Here is a 24746-nt window from a genome sequence, read left to right as displayed (position 1 = left end):
ATTTGTGCTGGAAATGGCCCAACTTGATGATCACTTTAGATAAGCTATTACCAGCAGGACAGTGGGGTGGGAGGAGGTATTGTTTCATATTCTCTGTGTGTATATAAAGTCTGCTGCAGTTTCCACGGTATGCATCCGATGAAGTGAGCTGTAGCTCACGAAAGCTCATGCTCAAATAAATTGGTTAGTCTCTAAGGTGCCACAAGTACTCCTTTTCTTTTTGCGAATATAGACTAACACGACTGTTACTCTGAAACCTAACTTTGAAATAGCACCAACACATTGACTCCCATCACCGATATTAATAGGTGAACCTGTCTTCAGAAAAATAAATATGTGCCTGCATACTTACTTTCCAGGATTTCTATCTGTTATGTTTGTATGTATCCTGGATATTATATTAAGGTCTATGTCATTAAAAAGCTCTTTCATTTTATGGATCTCAGTGGATTGGGATTTTCTTTGTTTTTTTAAAGTCACTAGATATTTTTCATCTACTGTAGTGCAGATATTTCATATCTATGATTGACTTTGTGATTTGACTTTTACAAAAGCTACCTAAAAGTATATTTAATGGAGTTTCCTGTCTGCAGAATTACTTTAAATAATAGGTTTCAAGGTGAGTGCAAACAATCTAATCTATCTCAACATAAGATTTATATTTCTCAGTATGATATTAACATTCTTAGTTAGGCCTGATTTTGGAAAACATCCCTATATTCAGGAAAACTCTTGTGCATATGCATAATGTCAAGCCCCTTTGTCTACACAGGGATAAATAACCTCCATCTAGCCCAGGTCAGCTGACTCCGGCACTGGGGCTGAAGAATTGCTGTGTAGCTGTTCGGGCTCAGACTGGAACCCGAGCTCTGGGAAACTGCAAGGGTGGAAGGTCCTAGACTTCAAACTCCAGCTTGAGCCCAAATGTCTACACAGCACTTTTTAGCCTCACAGCCCAAGTCAGCTGACCTGGGCCAACCATAGCCATGCCAGGAGTCTTTTATCCCTGTGTAGATGTACCCATTGTCTTCAAGCATGTGCTTGAGTACTTTTCCAGATTCTTAGAGGTCAGCTTTATGTAGTTTTTAGTCTCATTAGGAATGTTATTTTTTCTTTATTAGTATGGTATAGCTACAAAAAAATCTTCATTATATTCTTATCCTAGGCAACTGGTTTGGCTTGTCCTGTAGTATAACAGCTTCTGGTTTCTTTATTATTTGTATTGCAGTTGCCTCTAGGAACCTCAGTCATGGACCAGGATCCCATTGTGCTAGGTGCTGTACGAACACAGAACATAGTTTTAGGCTGTTAGCCCCCCAGATCAGAACTTTTTTTGTTTGTTTCACACAACTTACCTATTGTGCAGCACCGTTTGCACTTCTACACAACTAATAATCAGTGAGCCAATACAAAGAATGTTTAAAAGTGACTACTTTCTGTCTGCTCTTGTGTGGGGAACTGGATTATTCCCAAGGAAATCAAAGCTATTTTATGTCTCTTGTATTTCAGATGAAACAATTAAGTTTGTTTTATGAATAGATATGAAGTTTTCCTCTCTCCAGTCTGATCTTAGTACTTCATGTCAACATCCCTGATAACAATAAGGTTTCCCTTCCCCCCTTTTCAGCTGTGTAACCCCCTTTTCCTGTTTTCATGACTCATTTTAAAAGATGTTCAACAGAATGGGCTAACCTCCACACTCAGTCATATCTGTGCAAACCCATTGCCTTCACTGGAGTTAAATGGTTATGGCTGAGACCAACATTTGAAATCGAACCATTCTTATACGATAGTGCCTCAAATTCTTTGGCGCTCACTTCAGCTGTATGCTGTGGCACCAAGTGATGCAGACCATCTATATTATTAATGTGTGGGCTGAGCCACTTAACAGTGAAGCAGTGGAGAATGTGGCCATGTCCTTTGGAGAAGCAAAGAGAGATTAGATTTATTTTAATGAGTATTTTTATAAAGCAGGTCATAGAAGATGAACCAGTGGGAGAGAAGACTGGGAAAATTATTTTTTAATTAATTTAAAATGAGGGAACCATCTAGGAGGAGTTAACTTTCCCCTCGCTGTTTGGTTGAGTTCCTCCTTGTAGGTATGCCACATTTCATTAATTAACCATTAACAGTCCAACGGTCCACCTCATAATATAACATTGTTATTGGTTTCTATTTTAGCTGAACATAAAACCAAATCAGCGTGTGAAAACGAAGAACTGAAACTCCACTGTAAAGAGTCAAAGTTTCTTAACATCTATTCTGCCACATATGGCAGATTAGCACGTGAGAAGGACATCTGCTCTACAGAAGTGGGCCATGCCCCTCAGTTTGGTAAGTTTTAGTGTGTTTATGCAGCCTTCTTAAAAGAAATGTGGAAATTTAGAAAACAGATAGAAAAGTTGATATGCAAGATCCACTGTTCTTTGGAATAGCATCTCACTCAGCTGTTAATGAGAACTAGTATTTTTAAAACACAGTGTCCAGGCTGAGGAACAAAAATGAGATCGGAAGTGTAGCTGAGATATAATAATTGCAGTCTAGAAAATGGTCCAGCAATAGTTTTAAAAGTTCTACTCCTGATGTCTGTTGTGAATCTAATTAACTTGTAGTAAATATCCCTGTTTGCTTTCCCTTTTCCCCTAACCTCTGTCTGCTCCTGACAATGGTTAGGCAGCCAATGTGCTGTGACAGCTGCTTATAATGCTTGTCTTATCCTTGCCCTGTGCTCCCTGTCTGTCTGTATTCACTGTTGGCTCTTGTCTTATACTTTGATTGTAATGTCTTTTGGGCATGGTCCGTCTCTTTGTTCGGTGTTTGTATAGCTCCTAGCAAAACTGAGTCCTGGTCCATAATAGGGGCCTATAGATGCTACTGTAATACAAATAAATAATAATATTTGTCCTTAGACTGTGAACTACTTCAGGCAGTGACTATACCCCTTTCAAATGTATAGAAAGAAGGCCAGTGGTGGGTGCTACTGTAAATAATAAATAATAACCGGTCAATAACAAATGCATAAACTCAGCTGATGCATGGCAGGAAATAGACCATTTAAAGTATATTACTGCAGCTGCCTTTAAGTTAGATAACCTTAAACTGTAGTGATGTGAGTGCTTAAGGTGAGTACAAGCCACTGAATAAATGAAAGCTATTCAGTGGATGACATTCAAGATGTTTGGAGAGAATTTCACTCTGAGGACCAGCACAAGATCTGTGCACCACTCAAGTCCCACTGAAGCCCTGTATTGAGGGGTTCAGTGTGATTTAACTGATGCATAGAATTCGTGCTGGCCCTCTGCACAGAGGTGTATTTCATCCAAGAGTGAGAAATATGATACTTACAACGTGAAGAGGGGATCAATAATTAGTCTACAAAACCATTTGTCTGCAAGCCAATATTTCTATTTAGCTTTATATGTACTATTAAAAAGTGTATTAGCTGAAAATTATATTCAATGCTTATACAAAAACTCAGTAAAAAGATCAATACCAATAAAACAGATAAAAGCTTATGATTATTTTTATGCAAATGGATCAGATCCTCTGGTGGTACTACAAATCGGCAGTGCAAGCGAGGTCATGTTGTGTGGAGGATGCCATTTTGCTCTTCAAAATGGCATCTTCCATGCTGTCTGGGATTCTGGGAGGAAATAATTCATCAAAATAGTGTCATGCCAGCAAAAAGTCTGGGAACCCCGGTCTACATGCAAACTTGCACGGATGTAATGAAATTGATTTCCTAAAACTGATTTTGTTGTGTCAGTGCACATCTGTGTGTGGCTACATTAATGGCAGAACAAAAAAGGCTACAGTCAATTTAGCTAAAGTCGATAACAAAATGATTTTGGCTCAATTAATTTTTTATTTTCTAATAAAAACAGCAGAGTGCCTGCACACTGACTTGCATCACAATAATTAAATTAGTTTTAATTGACACCTGTTGTTATCTCTGTACGCGTTTGTGTTCAGATCAGCCCTAAGACCTTTAGTCCTACAATTACTTTCTTTGCCTCACAGTGCAGACATAAGAACTTTTTAGTTTACATCAGGGAAGAAATTACCTGAGGTGAAATGCTGCCCCCACTGAAGTCAATGGCAAAACTCCAGTTGATTCCAGTGGAGCCAGGGTTTCACCCTTGTTCAGTACTGGGTCAAACTGCCAGTGGTGTTGGGTACTGAATTAATTAGAATCTAGGTTTTGGTGACCTTGCATCCCATTGAATAGAGTTGATAAGTAACTCATTACAAGACGCAGCTTAGAGCTGACACTATTATGGAACTATTCTAAATTCTCCCTAAACTTGTAAAGCCAATTGACTGATTTTCAGAGGCTTGATTCAAATGGGGCCCAGATAAAGTACATAAAGCTTTAAGAATTAAAAACAGATGCAAAAAGTGTACTCTCTCATACATAAATACAAGATAAGAATTCTCTAGGCCATGCTGAATGTTCTGTTATTGTTTAGTTTCCCCAGCCCTGAAGGATGAAAATGAGATCTAAAGTTGTTCTTGTTCCAAAGTTTGAGATGTTATTGCCCTGATTCTTTGAGTTGCTGAGCCCCTTTATTGATTCTGCATTGCCACTTCTGCTTCTTGGAATGAGCCCCCCTCAGGGCCAACTCCAAAGGCACTACTTGAGCAGGAGTGGCATGTGGTCAGGACCTCTGAGGATTTGGGGCCAGCTGAGTTGATGCCAAGTCATGCTTACCAGTGCAGCTTAGTTTCCTATGCCTTTAACAAGGGAATGTAGGAATTGCCATATTGGGTCAGACCACTGGTCCTTCTAGTCCAGTATTCTGTCTCCAACATTGGCCAGCACCAATTGCTTCAAAGGAAGTTGCAAGAAACCCCGCAGAAGGCCATTATGGAATAGGAAAAGTTTCTTCCTAGCTTCCATTAATCAGATGTTGGCTTATGCCTTGAAGCCTGAGTGTTTATACCCCATACATCTTCAGTGGGACATCAGAAGCATTGGCCAAACTCTGCCTCTTGAAGGTCATGGCCCACTGACTTCAATAGGAGCAGAGTTAAGCTAGCGTTGAGTGCTTTTGAAAATCTTACCCTTCATGTGTTCCAAGAGTAGAGTCAGTTCAAAAATGAGGGAGGAAAGCAGTGCTTAACTTGTAATGAAGAAGGTGCCAGGGCTCAAGCAATTTTTTTTACATTCATAACTGATGCAGCAAGCCCAGAAATGTCACGGCTCTGAACTGCCAAGCCTCGAGGTACCTTCATGGTGCCCAATATTTTTAAGATACTGTAACTGGGATCAGCCAGTATGGGAGTTTGTAGCAGTTTGTTTCCGTGTACAGCATTGTCTTTTCTAACATGTTCTGTTCTTTTCTTTTTTTAAAAAATTCCTAGTAACATGTGAATGGGAACAAGATGTAATAGAGAAAATTTATTAGCCAAAGGAAAATAAAGCATTGTGCCAAAGCATAGGTTACCATAGAGCGTGCAAGGAAGCTTCAGGTCAACAAACACTCCTAAATTCATAAATTACTCTTATTAACACATGAAAGTACTTGAAAGAAGGGTTGGTGCATAATAGATAGCCCCTAGCTGAAATGTTCAAGGTAAGATACTAAAATACTTTTACACAGATTACATCTATTCTCCCTTATTGATCATACACATACATTTCCTGAAGCACTAACGGCCTAATTATGACCTTGGATATGTGTGCTCAATTCCCCCTGAGGTAAGTGGGCTTTGTGTACATGTTGCTAAGGGAAGAACTTGGCCCTAAATCGTTTATTCATTAATAATTATCAAAAAGCTTGCAGCTTACATAATAAGGGGTATGTTGTCCTCTTGGTGTGAGGGATTTCCACGTGTAACCCTCTGTGCACTGAGATGAGAACACCCCCTAAAAAAGTAAAAGTACAAATCACTGCAGGCAGCTCAAGGAATACACATACACCGTTGTAATTATACCCATTATTAACTACTCACTTTTAATTTCCAGAAATCATGAACAGTTTAATGCAACCAAAATCTAGGAAATTGCTAGACATTTAAATACCAGCAATTCAGGGATTATTCAATGTATTAAAGGAAACCTTCAACTGTTTTGCTGCAAATTCAAAAGCACTTCTTGTCAAGAGCTGATGTACAGAGCTATGTAAAGGGAAGCAAATTACAGTACACAAGTCTTATTGCTCCTACAAAACCCAGGGACCATGCAACCTATTTTTGAGTGCCATCTACTAGTAATTTATGTATTAAGTAATTGTTTACATACACATAGACATGGAGCACTCTTGTAGCATTTCTCACCATGAACGAAGTGGGGAAAATACTTAATGCACAGGGCCTAGTCTAGAAGACTGCCAGGAACTGCTGCATACCCACAATCATGGGAAAGCTGTAAAAAGGGAAAGAGATTAAGAAAGTTGTGAGGAGAGAGAGCTCCACAATACCCGAGGGAGATTAGTGGTGTTATTCAAAGGCAGGAAGAGAGCAGCAGCCATTTTGGAATCCCCTCCCGCCTCTCTCAGTGCTGGGAGTTGGAGAGGGAAAGAGATGAGGAGTTATTAACCAAACTTTTTGAACCTCAAAAACAGTTTGAGAGATGGGCAAAAATTGGGGGCCAGTTTTCCTTTTATGTGAATCAGTTTGCATAGCCCTAGTTCTAAAAGAGATATTGTTTCTTGTTTTCAGTTGTTTATACATGTATTTCACTATGTTTCCCTTCAAAAAATACTGTCATTGCAATCCAAGCAGAACTACTGAGAGGAGGAAATCCAATCCACACTCCTACGTATTTATTTTCCAGACAGTTCCTCTTTGATCTGTTCTCCCCCTGAATTTAATTATGAAGTTAGGATTCACACTTTCTGAGGTGAGAGCACCTGGTTAACTGCTCTTGCTGTAAACCCAGGTTACAACTCAACTCTATGGATGCTAGCTGTGCAGTATTGTGTTTCATTAATATATAAAGGCTTTCACTAGGAGGACAACAGCTTGAGATTTTGTGGGGTTACACCTACTTCCTCCAGTGACTAAAAATTTAAAGGAGTGGTTTCCTTCAATGGCCTCCTGTACTAGCCTAGGTGCCTTGGTTTATGCCTCCTCCTAGCAGCAGACAGAGATAGGAAAAGAACTTTCTTGCAGCATCAGCACTGTTGTTTGCTGTCTCCAGCAGCTGGAATCAATCTTGATGCTGATTTTGCTGTAGGCAGCTGATGAAGGTTAGGCCTTGGGACTAGCACAAATCTGCACCATATCTCAGAGTGCTGTATTTTGCATTTGAATTGCAACACTCTCCGAGATGTATGAGATCAGAAATATAAAAAGAGCTTCCTATTGCCTATGCTGTTTTGTGTGGCTCATGCAGTACATTAAATGTAAATTTGCCACCAAAAGGCAGGAGAGGCTTTTGATATGGGGACAGGATACATCTTCTCTTTCCCTTCCTCTTTTGGCTACTGGAGTTGACTTGACATTTGTAAGTTGCAGACAAGGGGAATGCATTGAATTTTTCACTTCCCACCCCAGCAGCTATTCATAGCGTGTCCCACAGCACCTTGCCCAAATGCCTGCTGCTACATCCAACCACTGTGGAGAAGTTTCTGCTGAAATCATAGAATCTCAGGGTTGGAAGGGACCTCAGGAGGTCATCTAGTCCAACCCCCTGCTCAAAGCAGGACCAATCCCCAATTCAATGATTAGCAGTAAAATAGTTAACAATGATAATATTTAAAACTTCTCATTAGGCTTCAGCATTGACCTCCAGAGTTGGATGGGCAGATCGCATCCCTCAGAGTGATTTGTTTCAAGTTGTCTGCAGACTCTTGCAGACACAGTTGTATCAGGTAATGTCCACATCCTTGCAACCATAAAGGTTAACAACTTAGGTTGGTTTGTGTTTTTTTAAATGGAAGCTTAGATTTCTGAATTATTTGAAAATGTATTCTAGGTACTGTAGTTTAAAATAAAATAAGAAGTCCCTTTAACCAATCTATATACATATGGAGCTGATTTCTGCAAAGTGCAGTGATAAACATTTAAGAAGTTTGCAGCAACAAATTCTAGTTTATCAGTATTCTGTTATCACCCCACAAAGAATAAGGAACCACGTGTCTGTCCTGCACACTTGTGCTGGCAAGTTTCTGTGCATCAGATAGATAAAAATTTTGCTAAATCCATAAGGGCTGGATTCTGAACTCGGGTCCACTTCAACATAGGACCAAAACATGAGATAATCCTGTTGGAGACTGATGCTGTCTGCACAATCACATAAACAGTTTCTCTGCAAAGAGAGAGATCAGTCTTTCATTATTGAACTTACATCCAAGGAATGGTTTCAGTCATAAGTGGTATTTTTAACCCGATCTAGTGCTTTGTTTACTCACATACTTGGATCTGAAACTAAAGGTATCAGGAATATGTTTCATGAACACAATGTATTCCCAAAAAGAAAAGGAGTACTTGTGGCACCTTTTCTTTTTGTGAATACAGAGTAACATGGCTGCTACTCTGAAACCTGTCACAATGTATTCCATGTATTTGCTACAGTTAACAATATTACTGAGTGTCTTCTGATGCACAAGCTGGGCCCCATGTAATATGCTCCTGCATAAATTGCGATGTTATTGTCCTTCTTTTTGAATTTCCAGCATTAATGTGCTCCAGAATTGCATTGTTTCCCCCAGTCAATTCCTATCCCCAGAGTGACCTTGGGCTCTGCAAAACATGAGCCAGCCTGGTTTGATAAACTGAAAGCAGAGATTTCACACTATTTAAAATGCAAGTCCTGACTAGCTCTTTTTTTATTGAGGAGACACCCTTGAAAACATAAAGTCATGAAAACCAGTGATCAGGGATGAAAGGAACAAGCTGCTGGGCTCTACTTCTGTGGTCGGAAGTTGGCAAGGACCTCCTCTTCCCATTCACACATGTATTAATTATTATTATTTGTATTATCATAGCACTTAGCACCCCCAGTCATGAACCAGGAACCTATTGTGCTAGGGGCTGTACAAACACAGACCAAAAAAAGACAGTTCCTGCCTGCAAAAAGCTTACAATCTAAGTAAAATTGGTCTAATTTTGAGGTGCATCCCAAAAACCCATCTCATTAACTCCTCCCCACAATTGCTACACCGGCTCTGTGCATGGCAGTGGGATAGTACTGGACAGCAATTAGTAAGGAGTGACGGAACATTGTTTCACAGTCTTGGCTAAAATTGCTGCTTCAGCCAGCTCTGGCCATTCCATGGAATTGCAAGGTTTGTGTGCAAGGGAAAAGAGAGTACAGGCTGAAATGTGAGAAGCCTTAAGAAATCAGAAGAATTGCTACTAATTAAATCCTGAACGATTTATGCCTACAGCGGCTAGGTGTAATTTGCATGCCAAAACATTTCTGACTAAAGCTAATTACGAGCTGAAAGAGCCCTTCCTCCGGAAACAAGACTTTCTAATTCATTAAATAACTGAGGTCAGAGCCGATATTTTCCTGCTGTATTAAACCCCTTTTTGAGGCCCCATATTCCTCAGTTCCACTCAGCTAAATGTCTGCTTCACAAAACCCACCACCCAACACTATTGGCACCTAGCTGGCAATCTCAGCAGAGAGGCCTGGAGAATTAACTGTCTTCTCTCGAGAGAGAGGCTCCCTTCAGAGAAGGGTGAGGTAAACTGGCAGTGTGGAGATGATTATACTGCTACTTTCTATATCATACGTGTTCTGTGGATGGAAGACTTCAGCCTCCAGCTCCATCGATCAGCCACCTTTCACAAGCAATTCATTTCAAACATTTAAGTAACAGTTCAGCAACCTATGCGAGCACATATCTAATTTAAGCATTAAGGCATTCCAGAAAAAAAGAATAGTATGTGCTTACCTTCAAACCTTAGTCCATGCTTAAATTCAGCTCTGTTCAGGAAAACTCTTACACATGTGCTTAGCTTTATGTACAGACTTTAGTTCCATTGAGTTCATGGGACTATTCACTCATATGCTTAAAGTTAAGCACTTGTTTAAATTCCATGCTGAACTGGGACCTCAAAGAAAAACTCTTTTTGAAGTAATGCTCTTTAGCTGGAAAACGGATCCTGTTTGCAGAATACAGTCTACCTACTGTGTTTAAAGCATTGTTGCCAGAAATATCATAAGGTTGCACAGTCTTGAATTAATCTTTCTCATTTGAAGGGTGTGTTATTCTCTGCTTTCCATTATTGAAGGAAAGTTGATTTATTTTTCTTATTAAATAACATGGACATAAAAATGAATTTTTCAAATATAATATAATATACAGGTCAGATGAGGCAGATATATTTTAGACTGTTTTTGACTTTATTAAATTTTCCCTTTGAACAACAAGTGAACATATTTATTTATACATACATCTACCCATCACAGATGTGGTAATATGATACATTGCATTTATTATGTATCTTTGACTGACTCACCTGCACGTTGCCCACTAACCCTTCTCCCCTAGGAATACTTCTCTTATTCCAGACCTCCATTAAGTTACGCTTATTCTTCCCCTCCCGTGAGTGGTGCTAGATGAGGGTGATCCCTCTAGAGTTTGTGACAAGAGACATACTGCAAAGAGCCCTGTAGCACTAGTGATTCAGGGAAAGAGAGGCCTTGTTTTCATTCCTTACAAATGTGTGCTTTTTACCTTTGGGACAGGTAACGCTGTAACATTTGGGAGTTCACACAGGCCCGTGAGGGGTTTGGTCACCGTTTGCCTTGTAATCCTGGGTGCCCTGTGGCTGGGCAGCTTTGGTCCAGCACTCTGACCCCATCAGTCTGCCAGCAGCCGACAAGCCTCACCTGGACTTTTTTCAACTTGGTTACTCCTTGCAGGCTGACCTTAGTACCCTTCCAGCCCCAAATTTGCCCCAAAATTGTCCTTCTGCAGGAACCAGTCCCTCTCAGTGGACCCTCACAAAGAAAGCCTTGGGTTTGCTGCCTTTACAGAGACAGTAAAACAGTCCAGCCTGTTAGCTTTCTGGAAGCACACACTTCACTGAACTTACCCAGCACTGATGATTGATAATGAAAGCAAAACAAGTTTATTAACAAAAGAGCTTGTATTAAGTGACGCCAAGTACAAGCAGGAAAGGTAGAAATGGTTACAAGCAAATAAAAGTGAAAACACACATATAGAAGACTAAAACTTAATCTAGCAAGATAATCTTTGTTCATGACGGTTTCTCTCACCCACAATCTCCTTTCCAGACTTTTACTGGCCAGGATCCATCACAGAGATCAAATTTTTGGTTTCATTGTCTTCTAAGGTGAAGGATCAAGATGGAGTCTCCCTCTGTTCCTTATATCCCAAAAAAGATGCCTTTGTCATACTGGGGATTCAGTCTCCTATGTCTCTCTGGGGTGCACAAGCTATGTTCATTCTCTCTCTCTTGAGTTTAGCTCAATGGCTTTGTTTATTGCTAATATGTAAATTGAGGTAAACCCACATTCCTTTGTCTAGGACAGACTAGTTTATCACCTTTTACCTAGGCTATGCTGTCTGGTCTTAAACATGTTCTAGTAACATCATGCAGATGGAATTCTTAACTTTACATATAATGTTAACATATGCTTTGTAAAATTATATTAATAACCAGCATGTTCTTAGCTTTCATATTGCACCTCACAAGGCATATTTTGCACAAATATTATTGCAGTAGTGTGTAGGGTGTGAAAACAAGGGGGATCTAGGCTCACAAATCATATGAGCGAGGGGTTCCCACAACAAATTTTGTGGTGGCCTCAGAGTGTGGCCATCACTTCATGCTGGTGGCTGCTCTGACAAACCCGTCTCTCTGTCCCTGCCTCCTGTGGCCCTTCAGCAAGAGCCCACCCTGGGGAAGGTGAGTCGGGAACTCACTAACTGCCTGTGGAATCCCAGGCTCCCCAGGCCCTGGCCCGGTGGGAGTGGGTGAGCTACCGAGGGAGCGTCCCAGCAACCAAACACCATAGCCGCTTCCAGCACTGTGCACACCAGCCCCACGTGTATCCAGACGTGCTGCCTGGAGCCCCCGAGGAGGCTGTGCGGTGAAGGGCTCCAATCCCTGCTGGTGATGCCAGCACAAACACCAAGGCAGTGCATCTCGCTGCCATTGCTAACAGCTATTCAGGAGCAACAGCTGGGTGCTGCAGGAAGAGGCTGTTGCTTTGCCCCCAATCTCTGCCCAGGGTTTGGAGGCTGTTGTAGGCCGCAAAAAAATCTGCTGGTAGCCGCATGCAGCCACAGTGGCCTCGTTTGAGAAATGCTGATAGTAAATGTACAGTGAAGACAAGGTACTTTAGTTTTACCATGAGGTAAACTAGTTGAGGTCCTACCCCACTGGGGATATAGAATTGACTTCATCTAGTTTACTGCACAGTAAAGCTAAAGTGGCTAGTCTCTGTGCTTTTACTTTAGGATAGCTCATACATGTTAGCTACCCTGAGGTATAAAGTATACCTTTTTTAGCAGTGAAACGAGGCCTGAGAGAGAACATATAGCCGTGGCAGCAGAGAGAGAGAGAGGAAAAATGGCAGACTGAAATGGGGGAATTTGGAGCAAGAGGAGGACAGAGTGGAATGAAAGGGCTAGCATGAAAAAACGAGGTAAAGAACAAAAACGAGAATGAAGGATAGAAGGCAAAACTACTAGAAATCTACAGGAGGGGGAAAAAGAACACAGAGAGAAAAAGGCTCAGAATGGACAGTGGAGAGAGAGAGGAAATAGGTGAGACAACCAAAATACAGTGTGACATGGCGGAAGAAGAATAACTAGGCACCAACTACTACAAGTTGGCTCTTCAATCGAGAAAAGGATGGACTCACTCACTTGGGCCAAATTGTCAAAGATATTTCAATCCAGTCCCATAAGTTGCACCTGCTATTCTGTGTATTCAAAAACCTGAATTTGAATGTGAGAATAGCATATGCAGCTCACCTGGTTAGGCATCTCTTTGATTTATCTGTGTAATTTCTGCTTGGGGAGGTTTGCATGAGCAAAATTGCAGGGGCACATTTTGAGCCTGTTCTTGAAAATGTACTCTTTAATATTAAGTATACAGACTTCCTGCCAACTGAACCACATGTTTGCCAGCATTCTAACTGTGGGGAATTACTGGAAAGATAACAAGCACACACAAAAAGTATGCATGAAGTTGTAGAACATTTTGAACTGAATTGTTTAGCTGTTAAACATTGGCTAGCCTATGGGGAACAATTAAATAGTTTTCTTTAGTCATAAAACTTTGCATATAAAGCCTAGAAAAACTACCCCTTCCTGTAAAAGAAAAAAAAGGACAAATAATTAGCATGAAAGGTTTGAATGGATCCACCCAACATGAAACCAGGCAGATTCTGGAATTTCCTCCAAAACATTTAGATGCCAAGAGCCTATTAATCTATGTGATGTGCCAAGAATGGCTCAGGTAGAGGAGCCTAACCCAAAGTCAACATGAATATGGACTAAAAGGAGTTATTAACTTGAACAGCAACATGAACCAACACCTAAAAACATTGAAATAAAACATGTTCTCATTATATCATTGTACTTGAATGAAATAAGCAGGCCAATGGCTTGAGCCTCATATAAGACACCATTCATATAAATAAAATTAACAGCAGAGCAAGAAAGGTTGTAGAAAATATAATTAAACTTGCAAGAACAATATTATTATCATGAGCACTTCCTGTATGGATCATCTGATAGTTCCTCTACAGAATGTTCTTTAGTTTCTTTCTTACTTGCCAAGATAAACTATTTTGCTGCCTAAAGAGTCCTAAAAATGTCCACCTAATCTACTCTGTCTTCCAGCGTTCAAGCTCACCAAAGGGAGACTAAAACAGCTGAGTCATTGAATCAAAACTCTTCCTTCTCTTTGTCAGCTTTGAGTTTATAAAATTCCGCTATGACAGACTTCATATGTAATGTGGTCAGAAGACTTTGCAAACTAAAGTATTTTGTTTCTTATAGTTTTCTGACTCGCATCAAAAGTGCTGGAGTTAAGAGTCACCAGCTTTTTCTTATAGCTAAGAATTGCTTTCAAGGGAATATGTATCTCAAGATTACCAGTCACTAAGCCATTTACCAAAAACAAACAAAACAATGCAGTATCCGCAGACTAGCTACTCAGGTTTACAAATTACTCATAGTTGCTTAAGTCTGGTCTGCATTTAAAAGAATTCAATCGATACATTACAGATTTGTTCTATCTCTGGACTTCAAATTTTGAATTTTTATTTTTGTCAAAAACCTCAATATGAAATCTCTGTTTTCTTTTCAAAGGTGACTGATTTTTGCCTTGTGTTAAATCTATTGTGAATCCTATTTTAACTCCTTGTGATCATTAGCATGTTTCTTCTAAAGTAGCACTAGCCAACCCAGATGGAAATGAAGAGGAAGAAGATAACGAGCTGCCTTCTTTGTCTGACATTTTTGGTCAAAAGGAGCGAAATATATTTCTTACCTCTTAAAAGTCCCCAGCTGGAGACTCCAAAAAGAAAGCATCCATCGTTCATAGAAAGCCACAAAGGAAATGAAATAATATTGGTTCGGAGCAGAGAGCTCCAGAAAACAATGACCTTCTCCTCACTTGCAATTTCAGAAGGTTTCGTATTTAAAAAACAAGACAAAAATGCATTTTTCCTGTTGGATTTGTGTTTAGTACATGTGAGAAATTAATAGCATTTAAAGATATTCTGCTTTTTCTGAAGTAGATTAAAGCAGGTAGGTACAGTACATAAACTTTCCTATTCAGTTCATTTCACCTTCAATGTAAAATCCAGGCAGATGAGTTTATTTTTATAAAATTAATGCACATGGCATGTTATTGAAACTGGGAGCACATTTTTGACCTGCAACAGAAATATACAAATCCCATTTCCTAACAAATGCAAGGCAAATGTAGAAGTTAGCAACGTAGGTTTATATTCAATGAATAAACCTAAGATCTAATTTTGCAGTCCTACTCAGGGAAATCAATGGGAGTTTTGACTGAATATGGATGACAGGTTCAGGTTCATAAGTACACATGTAGTAGATATTGTCTTTGATAACATAAGTATATGTATATAACCAACATTTCAAATTTTTTTCTTTCAGACTGTTTCTCCTATACAGCTTTAGAAGTATTATCAAAGAGGTGTTATGGGAAACAAAGGTGTAAAATTATTGTCAACAACAACCATTTTGGAAGTCCGTGCCTGCCTGGAGTGAAAAAATATCTTAATGTCAGCTATGCATGTGGTAAGAGCAAATATGTGATAATTTTGAAGACCTCATTCTACTTACAGAGCATAATAATGCAAAGTTGTGTATATATATATGAGCGCACATGCCCAGAGCTGGATTCTTAAACCTGGCCTTCCTGTTAGTATCTGTAACCTATTATAGCTACATGTCAAAATACCTGAGATGTAGGTACAATCACACAGCTAGAGATCTACAGAACATAAATTGCAATAATTAAAATATGTGCTTGACAAATGCACTAGATATTAAATTGTGCTCCATATAATTCATCTACAGCACAGCTAAGTAAAGAAAATCCACTATTGTATTGTGTTAGCCTTTATAAAGCACTTCAGCATAATCAAAGCACTGTATAAAGGCCCTGATCCTGAAATATGATCCACATGGGTACACCTAAGTTCCTCCCCCTACAGAGAATTTCCTTACTCTGGGTAAAGTCTCAGGCCAGGTCTACACTACAGACTTACATTGGTATAGCTACGTTGCTCAAGTGTGTGAAAAATCCACCCCCTGAACGACAGAGTTATACCAATCTAACCCCCGGTGTAGACAGAGCTATGTTGACTAGAGAGCTTCTCCTGCCAACATAGCTACTGCCTCTCTCAGGGCTTGTCTACACTTACATTTTATAGTGCTCTAACTTGCTGGCTCAGGGGTGTGAAAAATCACCCCCCGGAGCGCAGCAAGTCGGAGCGCTTTAAAGCGCTAGTGTAGACAGGCTCAGCGCGCTGGGAGCCACGCTCCCAGTGCTTGGAGCTAATCCCCTCGTGGAAGTGGATTACCAGGAGCGCTGGGAGAGCTCTCTCCCAGTGCTCGCATGTGACCACACGCTCACTTCAAAGCACTGCCGTGACAGCGCTTTGAAGTTTCCAGTGTAGCCACGCCCTCAGAGGTGGATTAACTAAGGTCTCCTGTCGGAGAAGTAGCATCTCCACCAAAGCACTACAGTGGAGCACCAGTGCAGCTGCACCCCTGCAGCCAGAGGTGGATTAAGATTTATTGGGGCCCTCGGCACAAAGAACTTTTGGGCCCCCACACCTCCCACCTGCAATGGGACCCCCTGCTCCTCCTCTCCCCCCGCCCCGAGGCCAGAAGCCAGAGCTGGGCTGTGGTAAGAGCCACCCAGGGGGGCTGGGTTGCTGTGGGGAGCCTTGGACCCTCCACTTGCCCAAGGAGGTGGGGACATAGGCCGGAGCTGCTCATGGGCACTGTCTTTCTTACCTCTCCCCTTCACCCTCACAGGGCATGGCTACACTTTCAGATGTAGAGCGCTGTGAGTTAAACCTGCCTTCGGAAAGTGCAGCAGGGAAAGCGCTGCAGTCTGTCCACACTGACAGCTGACAGCGCGCTGGCATGGCCACAGTTGCGGCACTTGCAGTGGCATTGGGAGCAGTGCATTACGGGCAGCGATCCCACAGAGCACCTCTTCCCATTCTGGCGCTGTGGCTTGTGGGAAGAGGGCGGGCAGGGCCAATGCCCCATTATGCATCAGTTCGCATCCCAGCAATCCCTGTGTTTCCATCCACATTTGGCGCCATCTTTCAATGTTTTTTGTACTGCGCGCTCTGTCTTCCCTTTTGGTCTGTGGGAATGGAGCCCGAACTGCTGAGGAATATGCTGACGAGTCTCGCCAGTGCATCACGTTTGGCAGTCAAGTTACTCCTTAAGCTACAAACTGACAGTGAGGACTCTGATGATATCAACACGAGTAACGCATATGACACGAGTTTTCAGGGAGCCTTGACAGCAGTAAGGAGTGGTTCAACAACAGGCTGAGCCAGTGCAAAATGACTGTGGAGTGTGCTTTTGACCGTTTAAAGGGCCGCTGGTGCTCTCTGTATGGGAAGCTGGACCTGGCCGATGACAGCATCCCCGTGGTTATATCCGCGTGCTGTACCCTCCATAACATTTGTGAAGGGAAGGGTGAACGATTCACTCAGGCATGGAACTCGGAGGTTCAACACCTGGAGGCTGAATTTGAACAGCCAGAGAGCAGGGATATGAGAGGGGCCCAGCACAGGGCCACAAGGATTAGGGATGCCTTGAGGGAGCAATTTGAGGCTGAAGCCACCAGTAATGTCTGCACAGGAGTGAAGTGCAGTGGTTCCAATGTTAGTAGGAATTTGTGTTTGCTAAGCTGACTTGCAGTGCCTATTTCTTTCCTGGGCTAAGGTCTCTTTTACTTTATGCAATAATAAAGAATGTTTTCAAAGCCAAAAAATCCATTTATTGAACAGAAAATTCATTTATTGAAAAGAAACACAACTGCTTGGGAAACAGAAAGGGCAAGGGGATGGGGTGGTGAACGGTAAAATCACAGATTTGCATATGTCCTGTCTGGAGTGCTGTGCAATGAGTGCTGCACTTCAGGATGGCTATACTGTATTGTGATGGGGTTGAGTGCACTGGTAAAGGGTCGTAGTTTGCAGGGCTGGGTGGTGAAGATACAGGTGTTGGAGGCAGCTGGTGGCAGTAAGAACCTGGATGTTGGGGAAAGTGGGTTGGAGGTGACATGGGGGCACAAGGGAAAGAGTATTGGGACAAGGGCTGCGGGGGGGGGGGGGGGGAAGAGAGGCCAGCGCGGTAGTGCTCCGTCTGCATGGCTATGAGCACCTGGATAGAGTCCGCTTGGCGCTCCATTATGCTTATCAGCTGCTCCGTGCTTTGGTGCCGGCGATCCGCGCTTATGTGCCAGCGCTCCTCATTCTGCTGGCGGATCCTCCTTTCACTGTCCCGCCCCTCCTGCACTTTTCGATTTTCATTACTTGAATGCTGCATTACTTCATGCAACATGTCTTCCTTGCTTTTACATGGCCTCTTTCTGATTCTTTGGAGTCTTTCGGCCAGTGATAACAAGGGACGGCTGAGATCTCAAGGTTGCATTGTAAAGGCAAAATGCAACACTTAACAGAGGCAGCATTGTTCACACCAGACAGAGCAATGATTCCCCCGTACTTAAGGGCAAGCACAGTCTACACAATAGTATAATTTAGCCTTCCCAAAGTGAGCGCACATAACCCACGGGAGCCCCAAAATGGTGAGTAAGCACAGGGTCAAGCGTGACTGATTGTTTCATGTTCATACTTTCCTCTAAGTTTCTGTGCCTTGGGGAGAGCCAACAGCAGCAAGGGGCCCCTATACTGAACACTCTTCCCACATTTTCCACAGGAGTTCGTACTGGAAGATATCTTGCTGCTGAGGGTGACGTGGGAAGCAAGGGAGGGTCTTCTACTGCAGTGTGGATTCTGCCCTGGCTCATATGCAGCTTGCCTGTGTGCAGCAATGGTCCTCCCACCCCTCACGGCACAGTGGCGTGGACACGTTAGCCTTACTGGGACAAGGACCACAGTGGCTCTCCCAAGAAACCTGCGCAAGCGCATTGGCCAAGTTCTGGCTGAGACCTTTGAAGAGATCACTGAGGCCGATTACCGCAATGTGAGAGAGCACATCAATGCCTTATTCTGCATCTAGGCATGCATGCAGCCCTAACCCTCCTCGCCCCAAGAGCCCGCACCAAATAACTTCCTTCCCAAAATAAAAGCTGCTTACCGGGAACCTCCTCTGATGTTTCTTGTCCTTCCCCAAGCACCGGCCGCTACGACTGGCTACCTTCCTCCTGGCTTGAGAACAGCTCCTGGCTGCATGCATCTAGGGATTCTGAGGTGTCTTCCTCCGCCTCAGCACCCTCACTCCTGCTTTGCTCCTCCTCCTCCTGCCTTGTTGCACTGGACTCTGAGGTGTCCATGGTGGTACTCGGAGTGGAGGTGGGGTCGCCCCCAAGTATCGCGTCCAGCTCTTTGTAAAAATGGCAGGTCGCGGGGGCAGCACCAGAGCAGTGGTTTGCCTCGCGGACTTTGCGGTAGGCATTCCGCAGCTCCTTCACTTTAATCCTGCACTGCAGTGCATCCCGCTCATGGCCCCTTTCCATCATGTCCCTTGATATCTGCCTGAAGGTATAGTAATTCCTACGGCTGGAGTGCAGCTGGGGACTGGACAGCTTCCTCTCCCAAACACTGATGGGGTCCAGCAACTCGCCATTGCTCCATACTGGGAATCGCCTGGCGCGTGGAGGCATGGTCACCTGGAAAGATTCGCTGAGAGCACTCCACGCCTGGCTGAGCAAACAGGAAGGGGATTTTCAAAATTCTCAGAGAATTTAAAGGGCAGGTCTGACGGTTGGTCACCTGAGGGCAGGGCAGTAGAATTCAAAGTGATGGCCAGAGTGGCTAGAATAGGCATTGTGGGACACCTCTGGAGGCTGATCAGAGCGCAATATAGGGCCAGGGCATCCACACTGGTACCGCAGCCCTCCAGCGGGGGCGCAGCAAACGGTATTCCACTCGCCGAGGGGGATTACCAGGAGCGCTGGAGCCGCGGAGTCAGAGCGCTCTACGTGCCTTGCCAGTGTGGACGGGGAATTTGCGCCGTAACTCGCAAGTGTAGCCAAGGCCACAGTATGCAGTAGCAATTCTGCTGTGGTTGCTGCTTCCTGTTCTGTTGTGGAGGTATAGTTTGAATTGTTGAACTGTTTGCCGGGTTTTGGGATTAGGAAGGAATTTTTCCCTCAGGGCAAGATTGACAAGGTTCCTGGTGGGTTTTTCCACCTTCTTAGCAGCATCCTGGAGGCCTAGTTTTAGGTAAATAGAGAGCAAAGACAAGATTTAAAAGTTGTAGGTTTATAAATTAGTTTGTAATTTTGACACAGCTTGCAACCAGTGGCCAGTGTGGGTGAGAGGCTCAGAGGGGCCAGTTCCCAAAGGTGAATAAGAGTATGCTGGTGAAAAATGGAGAGACCATAAGTCTTCACAGACAGGTGCCCCCATTTGTACCCTCATTCTCCCTCAAAGGGAAGAGAGCCAGAGGATTGGGGGAGAGGTGAATCCTAGGGGAGAGGCTGAAGAGGTCCAACCCTGAACATTAGATATTTGGCATAGAGGTCAGTTAACACCCACATTGAACCCAAATATGTTTTTGGTATTGGGGGTGGGGAGAGTTAACCCACTCCATTAAAGTTAAAAATGAATAACGTAACATCCTTCCACTTTAAATTCCATCCCTGTGTCTGTGTTTTCATTCTCCTGTATGTCCTGATCAATAACTGCTCTTGCCCAGTAGTGGGTTTATTTTAATGGTTCTGCTCAAAAAACACCAGAGGCTCCCAACAGTTGGTTGGTGTGCGGGGCAGAAAAGCCCCCAGACCAGAGAGGGAGCATGGTCTGTGCCCCCTAGAAGCCTGCACATGTCATTGCACCTGAGCACCAAATAACTGGGGCTCTGCATTTTTGGCAGCTGGGTAAGGGTGGCATCTAGCCAGAAGGGAAGTAGCTAGCTCCTGTAGGCAGCTTACATATAGCCTGATCCAAGTCTTTCCAATAACTTCTTCAGAGGGCTTTGGATCAGGCCCCTACTGCTACACTACAGAAACTGCAATAGTATCATTAACTCCCCCCATGCCTGCTTTTTCTTACCCCCTGGCCTGAGCACTGAGGTAAGATACTGGTATAACTGGTGAAGCCAATCGCAGCAATCTGTGCTTCCAGTCGAAAGGAGGTGTTAACTCTTGGCAATATCACCAGAGATCCTTGGACTTCATAGGTTTGAAAGCTGTGCACCCTGCCCCTTCCCCTCTGCAGCTGCAATCTCCTCCCCTCCCTGTGGGGAATATGCCAAATTAACTCTATGGGGAAACACTGTGGAGTTTTCTGAGTCTACCTCTGGCAGGTCTTCCCATTGGAGAGGCCCAAATAAGCAGTATTCAGAGTTTACTTGCATGGTTGGCAATAAGTAGCCATATTGGGATTGATTCTTATTTTAGTTGTACAGTGCCATATATCTGAAGATCAGAGAAAACAATGATCATCTATGGATTATCTAGAAGGCAGGTTCCTTGCAGGCACAATAGGGGATTTTTAAAGGTATGTTTTAGAGCTTTTAAGAATCTACCCTCATATGTTAGCCTTCAGGTGAGAGGAATTATGAAGATTGATGTTTATTTTTATGAAGAAGGAGCTGGAGGCTTGCCATGGAGCTAATACATAATATGCTTAGACAGTAAATTCTGTGTTGTTGGTCCTTTTATAAAAGTGAGTTACTGGAATTCCCTTTAATTATGCTAACAATAATTATGACACCTTGTTCTTTATTTGTGGGCTGAGGGGTATGTATGTGGTAAGATAACTCATACTATTAATCATTGTAGTGGTTTTGCAAAGACACATAAACCAGGTAGTAGATAACATTCTTCTGTGTTGCTGGCACATTTTGCAGGTTTTTTCTGCCAAACACTACTAAACTGTGCAATCTGAAGCATTAGCAAGTGATTTGCAGCTCTAACTATTTTACAGATCATCTAGTAGCCATGAGAAAAGAAGAGTTTTGAATTCTTGAAATTCCACACACAGGGTGGGAGCTCCTGTTGATAAAAGACTCCCAGTGGATAGGTACAGTAGTATGTTTTTAAAGCAAACCTCTCCATAGAAATTTCTGATTATGGCAGTATATCAAGTTTTACTTTGCTAAAGCAATTTGCCTGTTGAAGCCAAACTGAACTGAATTGATAGCACATCACAGTGGTAAGGAATGCCTATGTTCAGAAATACACGGCTTTCTCAATTGTAAATCCACTAACTATGTACTTTGAGAGATGTTCCTGATTTTGCCTCAGAATTTCTTCTCACCTCCTCCTCCTCTCTGAGCTGGTGGTTTCTCCTCACTCGAGATTTGGATTTTAACATAGACAATATCTGTCCCAGTTTCAGGGCTAGCTTCAACTCTGTCCTCTTTCAGATCTTTCAGATTTTTCAGAGTAAAACTGTACTTCAACCCCTTGGACAGGACTTCACTCTGTTCCTGTCAATCTTCTTTTACACAGTTTATTGGCAAACATTAGTTTCATACCTGAAATGTCTTCCATTTTCCAAATGCGTGTGAAACTCCATCAGTCTGTCTTTGTATAGTACAGTGAATAGGTGCCAAGATCAGTATAACTGAAGGACCCATTCATCTGACACAGGATTTGTGAGCTCTTAACATGTACACAATGTGCCTTCCTTTGAGATCATTTTAATCCCTGTAAGAAGAGTGTGAAAGCTTCCAAATTAAATCCACTAAAATGCAGAAGAACAATAAGTTAATTAAAAGGAAACAGTTCTCTGGCCACTCAGACCAACGCTTAGTCTACACTTAAAATTTCGATCAACCTAGCTGTGTCACTCCGGTGAAAAGTTCACACCCCAGAAGGCTGTAGTTAAGCTGAAATAGCTCCCGGTGTAGCTCTGGCTAAGTCAATGGAAGAATTCTTCCTTCGATGTAGCTACCAGCACTCAGAGGGGTGGATTAACTGCAGTGATGGAAAAACTCCTTCTGTCACTGTACGAAGCATCTACACAACAGCAACACAGTTGCAGCACCATAGTGTAGACATGGCCTAAGAGCTCATTCCATCTGGAACACTCTCCGGTTACTTACCTTACCGTAACTGGAGTTCTTCAAGTTGTGTGGTCTCTATATTCCACTGCAGGCTCTCTGGCACATGGAGTGCATGCACACCCACAACAGAATACTAGTAGAGTCCACCACTTGAAGTAGAACAAAAACTTTTCATCAGGAAAGTCACAGAGCACGTCACACAGAGCTTCAAACTTTTCTTTACTGACCGTTACAGACTTGATCTATTCTCCTCATCAAAAGCAGTGGTTGGCACAATTTAAGGTCTATCAAAAGTATGCCTCATTATTTCCTGTTCATTGGCATTTCCTTTTGGTCCCGAAAGCTGGATCTAGCTATTGGATAGTTATGTCTTATGGAAACCATGCTCTGTGAGACAGATCTTTGGCAGCAGTCCAGACCCTTGCTCTCACCTGGAGCTAAGGGATTTAACAAGAACTTGTTTCTTTTAGCATCTATTACTTTTGACTACAAGTAGGAACATAAGAAAAGCAGCAGAAAAAGAAAGATCTTGCCCCTGAAAGATCCATTTGATTCATCTTTTGTTATTAACAGGAGAAATTTAGCTCTTTCGGTAACTGTGGCTCTGGGAGCACAAACTCTGGCCCTGTTCCTTCAGTCCAACCCAGAAGAGCAGACCCTACCACCCTCATGCAGCCACATTGGCTGCACTTGAGCTGCATGCAGACACAAGGGTCTACCTGTGCGAATCCAGTTGCAGGACTAGAGCCTTTGTATGAATGTTCTTTAGTGGACGAGGCCCGCAGAAAATTACAGCCCTGGTCTTTTGTGTTACAGTAATCATAAAGGTGTTGATTGTGCACATTTAAAATGGATTAATGATGGGTTTGATTATTATTCTGGGCCATAGTTTATAGTGAATTTTCCTTATTTGCAGTGTGATTAAGATAACAGCTCAGACAGCGTAATGTTCTTAAAATTGAAAGTGCACAATTTTTCTTTTTTCTTTTTAGTTCCCAAAATCATACTTACAGCAGTTGATCCAATGATTTCTAATCTAAATCCTTCTCTGAAGCAGAACGACGGTGAATATGGTAATTTTTATGGTTTTATTACCATCATTTGTCTTTAAGTCAAAATAGGAAATATGTCTGATCACAGATGGACATAGCTGTATTAGAATAAAGAGGGGGAAATAGTAAAATCATGTGTTAAAACTGGCTCTGACCGCTGAAAGTTGCTAAAAAAAAAAAAAAAGATGTTTTATCATCAATAGAATGAGTTCTACACAATTAGATTCTGATGATACTGTAATGTGGGAATTTCACAATGAGAAATCCATTCAGGAACAAAGGCAAAATTCTAGGGCCTGATATTAAATAAGTTATTGTGGGCCAAATCCAGGAGTCCAAATGCCTGTAAAAATATATAAGATGTTGGCTCGAGCCAGGATTGCAAGATTTGGTCCTAAATTTGAGAGGTGAAGCTGGTAAGCTTGCAGCTGAGGGGTGAGGACATGCTTCCCACACCTATTCCTGTGGAAGAACCTGTTGACTCAATAGATGCTCAGTGGCTCTGGTAAGTGAGGAGCTACCCCTTTTCTTCAGGACCCGAGTGTGCCAATCGCTGCCTCGTTATGTCCACCTTTTGAGGAGGCACAGCCAGGAATTCTGTCTCTGCTCCAGAACGCACATGCCCAATGTGCGCTGTAGTTCACTGCCAGCGCTTCTGAATATTTAAAGGGGTGCCTTAAAGTGTGGAGAAGTCATTTGCCTGAAACTGCATGTTCAAACCAAACAAGCTACATGATGTGGTTGTTTGTCTACAGAGCTAAAGATTTTCTGAAAAAAGCAACCTTGATCAACAATGTGTTTATATACACAAGATTTCCTCAAGAATCAGAGTAGCAACACTTGTACTGTTCATTTTCATCGCTGTTCTCCTCAGCTGCTTCTCAGTCTGGTCACTTTCATTCCCTGGGAAGCAGCCATGCACAGTATAATCTTATTTATGTCTTAGCATATTTCATTCTTGTCTATTAATTTATTAAATTTAGATTGGAATAAGGTAGAGGGGAAACTGCACATAAAAAACGAGTTATCTTCTAACCATACCCTTACACTA

The 24746-nt window shown here is 42.4% G+C and overlaps 1 protein-coding gene across 2 annotated transcripts in view; it reads left to right on the top strand.

Moving 5' to 3' along the window:
- EVA1C (eva-1 homolog C) overlaps positions 1–24746 on the top strand; it is a 63551-nt gene that overhangs the window by 32510 nt on the left and 6295 nt on the right. For both annotated transcript variants that reach the window (XM_075133131.1, XM_075133128.1), the window contains exons 4-6: positions 2182–2334; positions 15066–15209; positions 23636–23716. In XM_075133131.1, the coding sequence (XP_074989232.1) occupies positions 2182–2334; positions 15066–15209; positions 23636–23716 (378 nt within the window). The remainder of the gene's footprint in view (positions 1–2181; positions 2335–15065; positions 15210–23635; positions 23717–24746) is intronic.

The sequence above is a fragment of the Caretta caretta genome, chromosome 1 (assembly GCF_965140235.1).
Source record: "Caretta caretta isolate rCarCar2 chromosome 1, rCarCar1.hap1, whole genome shotgun sequence".
NCBI lineage: Eukaryota > Metazoa > Chordata > Testudines > Cheloniidae > Caretta > Caretta caretta.
Note: the sequence above shows the minus strand (reverse complement) of the source record. Positions and strands in the feature narration are given on the sequence as shown.